Source organism: Ranitomeya variabilis, chromosome 1 (genome assembly GCF_051348905.1).
Source record: "Ranitomeya variabilis isolate aRanVar5 chromosome 1, aRanVar5.hap1, whole genome shotgun sequence".
NCBI classification, from domain to species: Eukaryota; Metazoa; Chordata; class Amphibia; order Anura; family Dendrobatidae; genus Ranitomeya; species Ranitomeya variabilis.
In genome coordinates, this window is record NC_135232.1 from 13999163 (window position 1) to 14014176 (window position 15014).

The following is a 15014-nucleotide window of genomic DNA, read 5'->3' on the forward strand; positions in this document are numbered from 1 at the left end:
AATCCTTCTAATGCGAAGGAAGAAAATTTCCACACTGGATGTCCGCAGAGTGGTTCTCCATTACCTGGAACAATCCAGGGATTGGAGTGTTGACCAGAATCTTTTTATTCAGTTTTCAGGCCAAAATAAAGGTAAAAAGGCAGTTAAAGGCACAATTGCAAACTGGATCAAACAGGCCATTTGTCTAGCGTACTCGATAAAAGATTTTCCTCTGGCTTCACCAAAGGCTCACTCCACCCGTTTGGTCTCTACATCCTGGGCAGCGAGAGGGAATGCTTCATCTGAGCAGATATGCAGAGTGGCTACATAATACCTTCACCAGACATTATAGACTGAGCTTTAACAAGGATCTAATATTCGGCAGACGTGTTCTGCAAGCTGTGGTCCCTCCCTAAAGAAATCAGTGTTGGTATTACTCCAAGGTGACTGTCGTGGAAGGTGACTGGAGAAAATAGAATTAGTCTTACCGGTAATTCGGTTTCTAGGAACCTTCCACGACAGCACTAATTTCCCTCCCTATCTTATATACCTATTGGATGATTCCTGCTTTTTTGTGGTAACTATACATGCTTGTGTGTCCAGAAAAAAACACGAGACAGCAGGAAGGGGAGGGTTATTTAACCTCTTTGTGTTTCCTGTCCCCCATTAGGGCGGGGAGACATCCTCCAAGGTGACAGTCGTGGAAGGTTCCTAGTAACCGAATTACCGGTAAGACTAATTCTATTTTATGTGCTTCACAGGAACTGAAGCAATGTAGGAGGAAAAATTGAACACTTAACTTTTTTTTCCACAAACATTTTACTTCTGAACCATTTTTTTTTTTTTTTTTACAAGGGTAGAAAGAGGAAATGAACCACAAAATTTGTTGTGCAATTTGTCCTGAGTACAACGATACCCCATATGTGGGGGTAAACCGCTGTTTGGGCGAACCGCAGAGCTCGAAAGGGAAGGAGCGCCGATTGACTTTTTCAACGCAGTATTGGCTGGCATTGAGATCGGACGCCATTTCGTATTTGGATAGAGAAAGAACCGTATGCACTACCCCGTGAGGGTGCCCGGGTAGGATCCCACACCTTACGTAAATATAAAATGAACCCGGCACTCAACTTGTGGAGAATCTCTTTTGAATTTATTGACAAAAGAGAAGCTAAACGTTTCGGCCTTGCTTGGCCTTCTTCAGTAACTATGTACAAAATAACAAAACATAATGAGTTCACATCACTCAATATATATACAAGAAAACAAAGTATTTACATAGACAAAATAATGCGGTCATGTATTTTGAATGTACAGTATGTAATAATAAGGAGCTCCAAAACATTACACAGTTGGATGGGACACCAATATACAAAAAACAACACTGAGGGGACAATAATCACTAAATCTCGTTTTTAAGATGCAAAAAGGTAAATGTAAACACACCGTATAACCCAAAACACAGAACTAAACCTGAGATGCTATGCCAGAAGTATAGTATCCCTAAGGGGAGCTAATTGGTGGACGTACCGTGCTGCCTGTTGTAGCAGTGATTGGTGGTGCAGTAATGATCTGCCAGTGCTTATGATCTAATGGGATGGTGGAAAGAAACGCCAGTAATTATATGGCAGTGGAGTGAAGCCAATAAAACAAAGGGAAGAAAAGGAGGTGCATAGTCCTACCAGTAGAAAGATAGATGCTGGCTCGCAGGATCCGTTAGTGGCTGGGTCAGATAAACCGTGCGCTGCCTGTATAGAAAGCGCATGGTAAGCGGTGGTGCCACAAGGGTAAGTGCTGTGATGGGCTTAGGTAGAAAACCGACCTGTGGAGAGCCGTGGTATAGGTATGTCCTGGCGACGCGGTGTCAACCGCTTGTCTGCCTGGACCTGTAGCGCGCAGTATTTTAAGCCGGAAGTGGGCGTGGCTAAAGTCCGGGCTGTGTGAATGTGGAATAGAATAGAAAGTGGAAGAAGCTCCTGGGCGTGCGCACTGTGTGCGTTCCAGTGACGTCATTGTGCGCTCCACTAGGGTACGGTGGCTCAAAGTGATTAGTGCCTCAAGCTGTTCTGGTCCCAGTGATGTATGAAGGGGCCTTGAATGGAATGGTGGGTCCAGGTCAATAGCGGCGACTCTGGAAAGGAGAAACAGAGTTAGAACATGGAACATAAGGCAAATACAATCATAGAACAACGATATACACCACAATAGTATAGATATGGCTAGAATAGTAATAGCAACCGTGAAATGGGCCACTGTTTAATAACACCGTAAGTTCATATAAATGACAGTAGGTCATATTCTCTATTCAGGCCCCTTGGATGGAGGGTCCCCAACGTGTGTATCCAGTAAGCCTCACGTTGTTTCAATCTCTGTATGCGGTCCCCCCCTCTTCGTGGCTGAGGTACATGCTCAACTATTTGAAATCTTAATTGAGAAACGTTATGGTTATGTGCTATAAAATGTTCAAGTATGTCTTCCGACAAGCCTACAGCCTGCAGTGATCCTGAACCTACTGAACCGCCGCACAACCAGCTCTGCCCTCTCCTAGTGTATCATCACCCATCCCCTGCAGATTGTGAGCCCTCGCGGGCAGGGTCCTCCCTCCTTATGTACCTGTGTGCCTTGTTTTTTTTTTTGCTCATGTCTAATGTATTTGTCTATATTTGCCCTGTATTTCACATGTAAAGCGCCATGGAATAAATGGCGCTATAAAAATGAATAATAATAATAATAATAAAAGGAGAAGATTTTTGCAGCGTATTGTGGACTTCTGTTTGGATATACGGTCCTTTGCTGGCTGCGTCGTCTCCCCAATATATAGCAGGCCACAAGGGCATTTGATTAGATAAATAACAAACGGTGTGTCACATGTGTGATAGCCCTTGATTTTGAAACGTTTGCCTGAATGGGGGTGATGGAATGTGTCCCCTCTTAATGACATTACTACACTGGTTACAGTGGAGGCAGGGAAATGTGCCAAATTTTGGATTCTGTAAGAATGTCTGTCGTAAGGTGGTCTTACGTGGAACTATATCCGCCTTGACAAGTTTGTCTCTAATGTTGGGTGCCCTCTTGAAGCAGGGAAGAAATGGTGTGCGGAATTCTGGCACCTTAGGGTGAGCCTCATGTAGTAAATGCCAGTGTCTCCGGATGGTTCTATGGAGTATGTAGACATAGGGGTGATAGGCATGGACAAAAGGAATTCTATTGGTCCCTCCTCCCCTTCTCGTGGGTGACATATGGCTTGAATTCTGTAAGACTGCGTTGGGGTAGCCACGTTGGCGGAATTTGACATGGAGTTCTTCCACCCTTGTTGGGCGTGTGGTATCATTTGACACTATGCGATTAATCTTTTGGACCTGGGACTTGGGGATTGAGGTTTTCATGGATTTAGGATGAAAGCTGTCAAAGTGGAGGAGACTATTTCTGTCCGTTTCTTTTGTAAATAGGTCTGTGGAGAGAGAACCATCATCCTCCTTAATGACCAGTGTGTCTAAGAAACTAAGTTTAAGCACAATGACGTCACTGGAACGCACACAGTGCGCACGCCCAGGAGCTTCTTCCACTTTCTATTCTATTCCACATTCACACAGCCCGGACTTTAGCCACGCCCACTTCCGGCTTAAAATACTGCGCGCTACAGGTCCAGGCAGACAAGCGGTGGACACCGCGTCGCCAGGACATACCTATACCACGGCTCTCCACAGGTCGGTTTTCTACCTAAGCCCATCACAGCACTTACCCTTGTGGCACCACCGCTTACCATGCGCTTTCTATACAGGCAGCGCACGGTTTATCTGACCCAGCCACTAACGGATCCTGCGAGCCAGCATCTATCTTTCTACTGGTAGGACTATGCACCTCCTTTTCTTCCCTTTGTTTTATTGGTTTCACTCCACTGCCATATAATTACTGGCGTTTCTTTCCACCATCCCATTAGATCATAAGCACTGGCAGATCATTACTGCACCACCAATCACTGCTACAACAGGCAGCACGGTACGTCCACCAATTAGCTCCCCTTAGGGATACTATACTTCTGGCATAGCATCTCAGGTTTAGTTCTGTGTTTTGGGTTATACGGTGTGTTTACATTTACCTTTTTGCATCTTAAAAACGAGATTTAGTGATTATTGTCCCCTCAGTGTTGTTTTTTGTATATTGGTGTCCCATCCAACTGTGTAATGTTTTGGAGCTCCTTATTATTACATACTGTACATTCAAAATACATGACCGCATTATTTTGTCTATGTAAATACTTTGTTTTCTTGTATATATATTGAGTGATGTGAACTCATTATGTTTTGTTATTTAGCAAGGCCGAAACGTTTAGCTTCTCTTTTGTCAATAAATTCAAAAGAGATTCTCCACAAGTTGAGTGCCGGGTTCATTTTATATTTCGTATTTGGAGACACCCCTGATGTGCCTAAACAGTGGAAACCCCCCAATTCTAACTCCAACCCTAACCCCAACACACCCCTAATCCCAACTCTAGCCACAACCCTAACTTTAGCCCAACTCTAACCCTAATGGGAAAATGGAAATACATTTTTTTTAAATTTTATTATTTTCCCCTAACTAAGGGGGTGATAAAGGGGGGTTTATTTACTATTTTTTTTTATTTTGATCACTGTGATAGTCTGTCAGTGATCAAAATGAACCACTGGGAAAAACCTATTGTTGCCAGGTGCCGATCTCGGGGGGGGGGGGGGGGGGGGTTGGGACACACTGCACATGCGCCCGCCATTTTCTTTCCGGAAAAAGATGCTGGCAGCTGTGGGGGGGCACAGGAAGGTCCAGGGACATCGGGTGGGGGGGAGACACAGAACCGGGGGACCCTACTTCTCTCTCTTCTGATGTGCGATCACAGAGGAGAGAGAAATTAAATGGAAAATCAGACTTTTTTTTTTTTTTGCAGTCGCCATTATACGGTTAATAAAACCGACCAGAATCATGTTCTCTGGGGTCTCAGCTACCCCTGGCAGCCGAGACCCCCCCATTCAGTATTCTCCTATAGAGCACTCCCAAGACACTGTCACATCTGGCTTCAAACATCTCTGACAGGGTGGTGTCATCTTGTCTCCAGCGTACCATACTTAAATCATGTCAAAACCCCTAAGACCAGTATATGTGCATCCAGATCTGCTCTTCTGTGCAGGGCTGCTCACAAAATTCTCAATTTTCAGATGTGCTCTTCATACCTGGAGCTAATGCACCAAGCTGACAGACAGCCGCGAGCCACAATTCATGGGACCGCGAGCCACATGTGGCCCCCGAGCTACAGGTTGGGGACTCCTGCTCTATATAGAGAGTCTGTGGGGGAAGTTGTGTTTGTTATGTAGTGGAAACCTGTTTGGAAAGTTTTTGTCGAAACTCAGGAGGTGTCACACATCTACCACTTATGATCACATCAGAGAGTCGATGGATTGGAGACAAGAGCAGAAGCCGCGTCTGTCCGTGTCCGATCCTTGTCTGGTCTCAGATCCCGGTCACAAGTCTTTATTACAGAGATGAGAGAGCGGGAGGAATGGCTTCTTACATCACATTACCTCAGGGAGGAGAGAGCGGGAGGAATGGCTTCTTACATCACATTACCTCAGGGAGGAGAGAGCGGGAGGAATGGCTTCTTACATCACATTACCTCAGGGAGGAGAGAGCGGGAGGAATATGGCTTCTTACATCACATTACCTCAGGGAGGAGAGAGCGGGAGGAATGGCTTCTTACATCACATTACCTCAGGGAGGAGAGAGCGGGAGGAATGGCTTCTTACATCACATTACCTCAGGGAGGAGAGAGCGGGAGGAATATGGCTTCTTACATCACATTACCTCAGGGAGGAGAGAGCGGGAGGAATGGCTTCTTACATCACCACTCAGAGAGGATTGTACTTGTGAATAGCAAGGTGGTAGATTATGTCTCTATATAGAGGGTCTGTGTGTTCTACAATCCTTTGTCTCTGAGTACAGTAATCTGGGGAGAACTGGTCTGATAATAATTCCCCACCGTAAATCTCTCCTCCCTCAGGTAATGTGATGTAAGAAGCCATTCCTCCCGCTCTCTCATCACTGTAATAAAGACTTGTGACCGGGACCTGAGACCAGACAAGGATCGGACACGGACAGACGCCGGCTGTGTATTTTTTTGCCTCTGATGCATCGTATTTATTTTATTTCCTTTTAAATTTGAAACAATAATGGAAGATCTGGAGATCGCTTGTATCTCAGGCGAAATTGCCGCATTTTTCGGACAATTAGACGCACCTAGGTTTTAGAGGAGGTAATTAGGAAAAAAAGAAACTGAAGCAAAAAATGTGGTCAATTCTGTATTTAACATTCCCCATCCTGGTAAATAAGGTTTACTCACCCCATCCTGATACACATGGCCCCCTCATCCCTATCCTGGTATACATGGCCCCCTCATCCTTAATTTAGTATGTTTGGCCCCATCCTTATCCTGGTATGATTGGTCCCATCAGAAAAGATTTAAAAAAACAAACCATTCCACTTCCTTCCTCCGCTCCCTCGCAGCGTCCTACTCCGTTGCCAGCAGCTGATTAATGCTTGTAAGCAGCACATGGCAGGGACGTCACAAGCAGAGAACAGCTGCCGGAATACTCACCGGGACTGTTCATCTCAGAGAGCAGGGAGTATTCATTGCTCTTCAGCAGCGCGCAGTGTCAGCCGGAGCCTTCCTGCTGCTGCCGGCAGTCACGTCTCTGCCATGTGCTGCTTACAAGCATTAATCAGCTGCTGGCAACGGAGTAGGACGCTGCAAGGGAGCGGAGGAAGGAAGTGTAATGATTTGGGTTTTTTTTATATTTTCTGATGGGGCCATGCAACCCAGGACCGGGATGAGACCAATCATACCAGGATGCCAAAAAGAAATGAATATTCATCGCCCTCCACGCCCATGGGCATAGAATGCAGTGAATATTCATTTCTCTTTAGCAGCGGGCACAGGAGTTAGCCGCATCCGCTGGCTCCTGCCTCTGTGACCCTCTGCTCTGCCAAAACCGCTCCCCACCACAGACAGACCCGGTACATCCAGACTATAAGACGCACTCCCCATTTTTCTCCACATTTTGGGAGGAAAAAAGTGCATCTCATAGGCCAAAAAAATACGGTAGCTCTACTTGGAAGGGGCTGTAGCAACAGGGATCTACAGCATTTCATCCTTATCTCACAGCCTCCACTGGCGGTGTAGTTACCATGGTGACCGTCTCCCTCTGGCAGTGTAGTTACCACGGTGACAGACCTATGCTGACGGTGTAGTTACCACGGTGACTCTCCTCCTCTGGCAGTGTAGTTACCGTGGTGACCGTCCTTCACTGGCGTTGTAGTTACCACGGTGACCGTCCTCCTCCTACGAGGCTGATAATGAGCGGTCAGATTGGCGGAGGAGGCCGCGGTGGAGTTTTGTGGCTTTTCCTCCTGATAAATGTTGATATTTGGCAGAATTTCGTGATTGTCGTTCTCTCGTCCCCTGTGATTTCCATCTTCTCCTCCATCATGAAGACGCCGGCAGGACGAGATCCCTCCAGCTGATCCAGTGCTCATCCCTCCTCCTCCTGAATGACCCCGAGGATGGACGAGGACAGGGATGAGACCACCAGAAGATTATTCCACTTGGCCCTGGAGATCATCTCCCTGCTGAGCGGAGAGGTAACTCCTCTACATTTCTATCAGCTTTATTGTGTTCTGTGACAAGTCCGACATCGGGAGGAGGAAATCCAGAATAGAGAGAAGGATTCTTTCCTGTAAGAGCAGTGATTGTGTGGAGCTCTCTGCCCGGAGGAGTTGTCATGGGGATTCCCTATAAGAGCTGTAGAGGGGCCGGGATGTCTGTCCGGAGGGGAATAATATTCCCGGTTATGGCCCCAGATTACTGGAGACGGTTATTGATCCCGGGATTTCTACTGATTGTCAGATCTGGAGTCGGGAAGGAATTCTTCTCCCTAAGTGTCTCTCTCCATACACAGGATTACACAATAGTGAGGAAGACCCCGGGGGACGGTGTGACTCCCATCATCCATCTCCAGGAGTCAGGAGGGCGGAGCCCGGGCCCCATCACAGAGCCTCCCCCGCACTCCCTGCTACATGAGAGGAACAAGAAGATCCTGGAGCTCAGCAACAAGATGATTGAGCTGCTGAGCGGAGAGGTGACTGCTGGGACATTATACAGGACTGGAGGATTCTGGGTGATGAGCGGAGAGGTGACTGCTGGGACATTATACAGCACTGGAGGATTCTGGGTGATGAGCGGAGAGGTGACTGCTGGGACATCATACAGGACTGGAGGATTCTGGGTGATGAGCGGAGAGGTGACTGCTGGGACATTATACAGCACTGGAGGATTCTGGGTGATGAGCGGAGAGGTGACTGCTGGGACATTATACAGGACTGGAGGATTCTGGGTGATGAGTGGAGAGGTGACTGCTGGGACATTATACAGCACTGGAGGATTCTGGGTGATGACCGGAGAGGTGACTGCTGGGACATTATACAGGACTGGAGGATTCTGGGTGATGAGCGGAGAGGTGACTGCTGGGACATTATACAGGACTGGAGGATTCTGGGTGATGACCGGAGAGGTGACTGCTGGGAGATTATACAGCACTGGAGGATTCTGGGTGATGAGCGGAGAGGTGACTGCTGGGACATTATACAGCACTGGAGGATTCTGGGTGATGAGCGGAGAGGTGACTGCTGGGACATTATACAACACTAGAGGATTCTGGGTGATCAGCGGAGAGGTGACTGCTGGGACATTATACAGGACAGGAGGATTCTGGGTGATGAGCGGAGAGGTGACTGCTGGGACATTATACAGGACTGGAGGCTTCTGGGTGATGAGCGGAGAGGTGACTGCTGGGACATTATACAGGACTGGAGGATTCTGGGTGATGGGCGGAGAGGTGACTGCTGGGACATTATACAGCACTGGAGGATTCTGGGTGATGAGTGGAGAGGTGACTGCTGGGACATTATACAGCACTGGAGGATTCTGGGTGATGAGCGGAGAGGTGACTGCTGGGACATTATACAACACTAGAGGATTCTGGGTGATGAGCGGAGAGGTGACTGCTGGGACATTATACAACACTGGAGGATTGTGGGTGATGAGTGGAGAGGTGACTGCTGGTACATTATACAGCACTGGAGGGTTCTGGGTGATGAGCGGAGAGGTGACTGCTGGGACATTATACAGGACTGGAGGATTCTGGGTGATGGGCGGAGAGGTGACTGCTGGGACATTATACAGCACTGGAGGATTCTGGGTGATGAGTGGAGAGGTGACTGCTGGGACATTATACAGCACAGGAGGATTCTGGGTGATGAGCGGAGAGGTGACTGCTGGGACATTATACAACACTAGAGGATTCTGGGTGATTAGCGGAGAGGTGACTGCTGGGACATTATACAGGACAGGAGGATTCTGGGTGATGAGCGGAGAGGTGACTGCTGGGACATTATACAGGACTGGAGGCTTCTGGGTGATGAGCGGAGAGGTGACTGCTGGGACATTATACAGGACTGGAGGATTCTGGGTGATGGGCGGAGAGGTGACTGCTGGGACATTATACAGCACTGGAGGATTCTGGGTGATGAGCGGAGAGGTGACTGCTGGGACATTATACAACACTAGAGGATTCTGGGTGATGAGTGGAGAGGTGACTGCTGGGACATTATACAGGACTGGAGGATTCTGGGTGATGGGCGGAGAGGTGACTGCTGGGACATTATACAACACTGGAGGATTGTGGGTGATGAGTGGAGAGGTGACTGCTGGTACATTATACAGCACTGGAGGGTTCTGGGTGATGAGCGGAGAGGTGACTGCTGGGACATTTTACAACACTAGAGGATTCTGGGTGATGACCGGAGAGGAGAGGTGACTGCTGGGACATTATACAGCACTGGAGGATTCTGGGTGATGACCGGAGAGGTGACTGCTGGGACATTATACAGCACTGGAGGATTCTGGTTAATGACCGGACAGGTGACTTTTGGGACATTATACAGGACTGCACTGGAGGATTCTGTGTGATGACAGTAGAGGTGACTGCTTGGACATTATACAGTATGGCACTGGATGATTCTGGGTGATGAGCGGAGAGGTGACTGCTGGGACATTATACGGTACTGCACTGGAGGATTCTGGGTGATGATGGTGTGGTTGTTGTCAGGTTCCTATAAGGTGTCAGGACGTCGCTGTCTATCTCTCCATGGAGGAGTGGGAGTATCTAGAAGGACACCAGGATCGGTACCAGGATGTGATGATGGAGGAGCTCCGGCCTCTTACACCACGAGGTGAGAGGAAACCTTCCCCTGACATCAGATTGTCTCTTCAGCGTTGGTCGGTTGCTATTAGTGATGCAGACACAGATATTTCCGGGTTTTCTCTGTGGGATGAATCTCTCCTATAACGGCTGATCGGACCTCACATTCGGGTCGTGCAGATGATTCTCTGCCGCTGATGGAGAATTTATTCTAGATTTATCTTTATTTATTGGTTTATAAATTTACAAGTGTTACAATCAGGGCAATAACCGTGGTGATATCAGACAATCACCGGAGAGTAATAATCCGAGTACAGTGGTGTCAGTTCCCAGGTTCCTGCACAGTCTAGAACTTAACATCAGCAGAGGATCAATATTCCAGACAGCAAAACCAGGTTGTGTAGAAGGCTTGCATTTATTTGTGAAAACATTTTTTTGGAAAGTTGACGAAAATTTTGCAATTTTCAAACTATTAATTTTTATTCCCTTATATCAAATAGATATGTCACACTATTTTGAAAATTGCACAATTCAAGGTGCTCAAAACCACATTCAAGAAGTTAATTCTTCTTAGGAACTGAAACAACGCGTAAGGAAAAAAATGAACATTTAAAAAGTTTTTCAAAAATTTTACTTTACACCCAAATTTATATATTTTTACAAAAGTAATAGGAAAAAAATGACCCAAAAATTTGTTGTGCCATTTCTCTTGAGTACGCTGATACCCCATAAGTGGAGGAAAACTACTTTTTGGGCGCACGGCAGAGCTCAGAAGGGAAGGAGTGCCATGTTACTTTTTGAATGCAAAATTTACCGCAATAATTATCGGACACCATGTTGCGTTTGGAGAGACCCTCATGTGCCTAAACATTGGAAACCCCCCACAAGTGACACTTTTTTTGGAAACTAGACCCATCAGGGAACTTATCTAGATGTGTGGTGAGCATCTTGAATCCCAGGTGTTTCACAAAAGTGTATAACGTTGAGACGTGAAAAAAAAAATCTAATTTTACCCACAAAAATGTTTTTAACCCAAAATAGTTATTTTCACAAGGGTAACAGGATAAAATTGATCCCAAAATGTGTTGTGCAATTTATCCTTAGTACGCACTTACACCATATGTGGGGGAAAACTACCATTTGGGCGCACAGTAGGGCTCAGAAAGGAAGGAGTGATGTTTTGGAATCAGACTTTCATGGCATGGTCTGAGGGTGTCATATTGCGTTTGGAGAGCCATTCTAAAAACTGCACCCCTCAAAGTGCTCAAAACCACATTCAAGAATTTTATTAACCCTTCAGGTGCTTCAGAGAAATTGTTAATTTTATTAATTATTAATGTGGAAAAATGTTATATTAGGCCCAAATTTGTTTATTTTCACAGAGGTAACAGGAGACAATTGACCTCAAAAACTGTTGTGCAATTTCTTCTGAGCACGCCTATACCCAATATGTGGAGGAAAACTACTGTTTTGGTGCACGGCAGAGCTCGGAAGGGAAGGAGCGCAATTTGAGTTCTTGAATGCAAAATTTGTTGGATTCATTAGCGAACACTGTGTCGCGTTTGGAGAGCCTCTGATGAGCCTAAACAGTGGAAACTCCCCTGTTGTGAACTCTGTTTTCAGGCTCCCTCTTGTGGTCACAGGTGGTATTGTGTGACTTTTGTTTTGGGCTCCCCCTGGTGGCTTTGTTTGTTATCCTGCTGGTCTGTGGCTGATCAGCTGCCTCGTCATTCACTTGGGAGTTTCCTATTTTAGCTCTGTTTCACTTCCACTTGTTGCCGGCTGTCAATGTACTCAGTGCTATTCTGATTACTCCTGATTCGGTTTCAGTCTCTTCAGGAGAAGCTAAGTTCTGTTTAATTATTTTTTGCTCATTAGTCTGCAATATGATTTCTGTGTATGATGAGTTTAGTCCAGCTTGCTAATATGTGATTGTTTCTGCTGGTTTGCTCTAGGGTACAGAGTTGCTTCCCCCGCACCGTTAGTTGGTGCGGGGGCTCGAGCGATCTCTGTGTGGATATTTTGAATAGGGTTTTTAATTGACCGCACAGTTCCCTTTCTATTTTCTGCTTTCTAGTGTTAGCGGGCCTCATTTGCTAAATCTAATTTCATCTCTGCGTTTGTGCTTTCCCCTTAACTCACCGTTAATATTTGTGGGGGGCTATTCTATATCTTTGGGGTCATTTCACTGAGGCAAGTGAGGACTTTCGTTCCCTCTAGGAATAGTCAGTTTCTCAGGCCGTGAAGAGACGTCTAGGATTTTCAGGTAACGTTCCACGGCTGCCTATAGTTGTTTGCGGATAGGATCAGGTTGCGGTCAATTCAGTTACCACTTCCCCAGAGTTTGTAGTCGGTTTAGTTACTTAGCTAGTCCTACTTGTGATCCTTGCCACTAGGATCATAACACTCCCCCCAGAAGTTACCACATTTTGGAAACTATGCCCCTCAAGGATTTTTCCAGGGGTATAGTGAGCATTTTGAAGCCACAGGTACAACACATATAACATTAGGTAGCCATACTGAAAAAGTTCATCTTTTTCACAAAAATGTTGCTTTAGTCCCAAATTTCTCACTTTTCCAGGACGTCATCCTGACAGCACTATGGAGGACGTCCTCCTCCCCCTTGCTGGGACAGGAAACACACGAGAGTTCAAAAGGTCCGGTCCCACCCCCATTCCTCAGTGTTTTTCCTGTCCCTGCAAGGGACACATGAGAGAAGCTGCGCAGCTTACCGGAGCTCAGGGGGATCGTGCGGCTTGCCAGATCCTTCCCCCTGTCAAGACGCTCAGGGCAGAAACCCTCCAGAGGGGGGTCCCTCTGCTCCAAAGACCAGCAGCCGCTCCTCCCGGAGGGGGGCTCTCGGCTGCGGACGCGGTTCCCGAGGTTAGTAGCACTCAGCAGCGTGAACGCCGGGCTCTGACTCTTCCGGCGGAAGTTCCGGGGACCGCGTCACTTCCGGTTTGCGGCATCCGTTACTGCGACTTCCGGTAACGCTGATGTACAGGGAAGGCGTGCGCTCCGGCGTGGATCCCAGGTATTGCAGCGTTTGAGAGGCGCTGCAGCGGTCACACTCTGGATACTATGGAGAGCATGACACCTGAGGATGGGGTAAGTGCGCAGAGCGCAAACTCCCCTGACACCCAGTAATAAAGCCACCCTGTCACCTTCCCTATCTTATATCGTTTAGGATAAGGGAACTCCAGCCGTCCCCCCTGGTCAAGTTAAAAGATCTGGAAAAGCCTCTGGGAAGTCCAGCAGATGTCCACTATGTAACGCTAAACTACCGGACACCCATGGCAAAACCTTATGTGCAGACTGCACATCCAAGGTTATGAGAGAGGAGCAGCCCACCTTATTATCTGAGATGAGGTCCCTAATCAGAGAAGAGGTCCAGGCTTCCTTAGCTACCATGGTTGAAAAATCCAGCCCTATGCCCAGTCGCAAAAGGGCCAGGCGGGAGTTGGAATATACTTCTGAGGACAGGTCCGATTCTGAGGACCTTGTCTCCGAGGAAGAGGGCGAGCTTCCTTCTGGAAGCCAGGACCGCCAGAGGAAGTACCTTTTCCAGGCAGAGGACACAAATGAGCTGGTGCAGGCGGTGCGATGCACCATGCAAGTAGAGGAAACATCTAAGCCGCAAACCAGGCAGGACCTGATGTTCGGGGGACTTATGTCACGTCGGCAGACAGTCTTCCCGGTCAGTGAGCATATCAAGGCCATGGTGCTCGAAGAATGGAAGGAGGCGGAACGTCGGCTGACACTGTCTAAAGACTTTAAGTCGCGCCTACCCTTTGAGCCTGAGGATGTTAAGCTTTGGGACGAGATACCCAAGGTGGATGTCCCGGTGGCGAAGGTCGCCAAAAAGACTGTTATTCCGTTCGAGGACTCGTCAACCTTGCGCGATCCAATGGATCGTAAAGCGGACATATTGCTAAAAAGAGCCTGGGAGTCTTCCGCGGCTCTAATTAAAACTAATATTGCAGCTACCTCGGTAGCCCGGTCTATGCACCTCTGGATGGGTCAGTTAGAGGAGCATCTCTCTAGTAAAACCCCAAGGTCAGAGATCTTAAACTCTCTCCCTATAATGAAGTCCGCCACAGCTTTTCTATCTGACATGACGGCTGAGTCAGTCAGGTTTTCAGCCAGAAATGGGTCATTATCCAATGCGGCTAGAAGAGCGGTCTGGTTAAGGTCTTGGTCGGGCGATAATGCGTCCAAAACCAAATTATGCTCAATCCCTTTCTCAGGTGCAAGAGTTTTCGGTCCTTCCCTCGATACCATCTTAGAGTCGGCCTCAGACAAGAAAAAAGGGTTCCCAGAGGACAAGCCTAAGAGGTCTCAGTCCTTTCGGAGGGGATTTCCCTTTAGACGACAGTCTGACTTCAGAGGGTCCGACTTCAGAGGGGGAAGGTCTAATAGAGGGTTTAACAGGGGTTCCCGTGGCCAGAGTAGTAAGAACAGGAGCTTCTTCTTCAGCCCCTCCTCTAAAACTAAACCACAATGACGCCACTCTTATAGGGGGGAGGCTGCGCCATTTCGCGGTAAACTGGAGCAGAGTCACACAAAATCAATGGGTCCTTCGTACTATCTCCGAGGGCTACAGCATAGAGTTTTACTCGCATCCGCCAGACAGGTACATCGTACCTACGGTGGTTATGCAAGACTCTCCCATGCTAAAAGACCTGAGGGACATGCTTGCCTCAAAGGTCATAATTCCAGTACCTCCGCTAGAGGTAGGCCAGGGTCATTACTCCTCCC

General features: G+C 47.5%; 1 protein-coding gene across 1 annotated transcript in view; it reads left to right on the forward strand.

Moving 5' to 3' along the window:
* The first annotated feature begins 7486 nt into the window (after window positions 1–7486).
* The window catches only part of LOC143793516 (uncharacterized), a 53171-nt gene continuing 45643 nt past the window's right edge, over window positions 7487–15014 (forward strand). Inside the window, exons 1-2 of the mRNA XM_077280552.1 lie at window positions 7487–8135; window positions 10164–10287. Of these exons, the coding sequence (XP_077136667.1) occupies window positions 7779–8135; window positions 10164–10287 (481 nt within the window). The 5' untranslated portion in view covers window positions 7487–7778. The remainder of the gene's footprint in view (window positions 8136–10163; window positions 10288–15014) is intronic.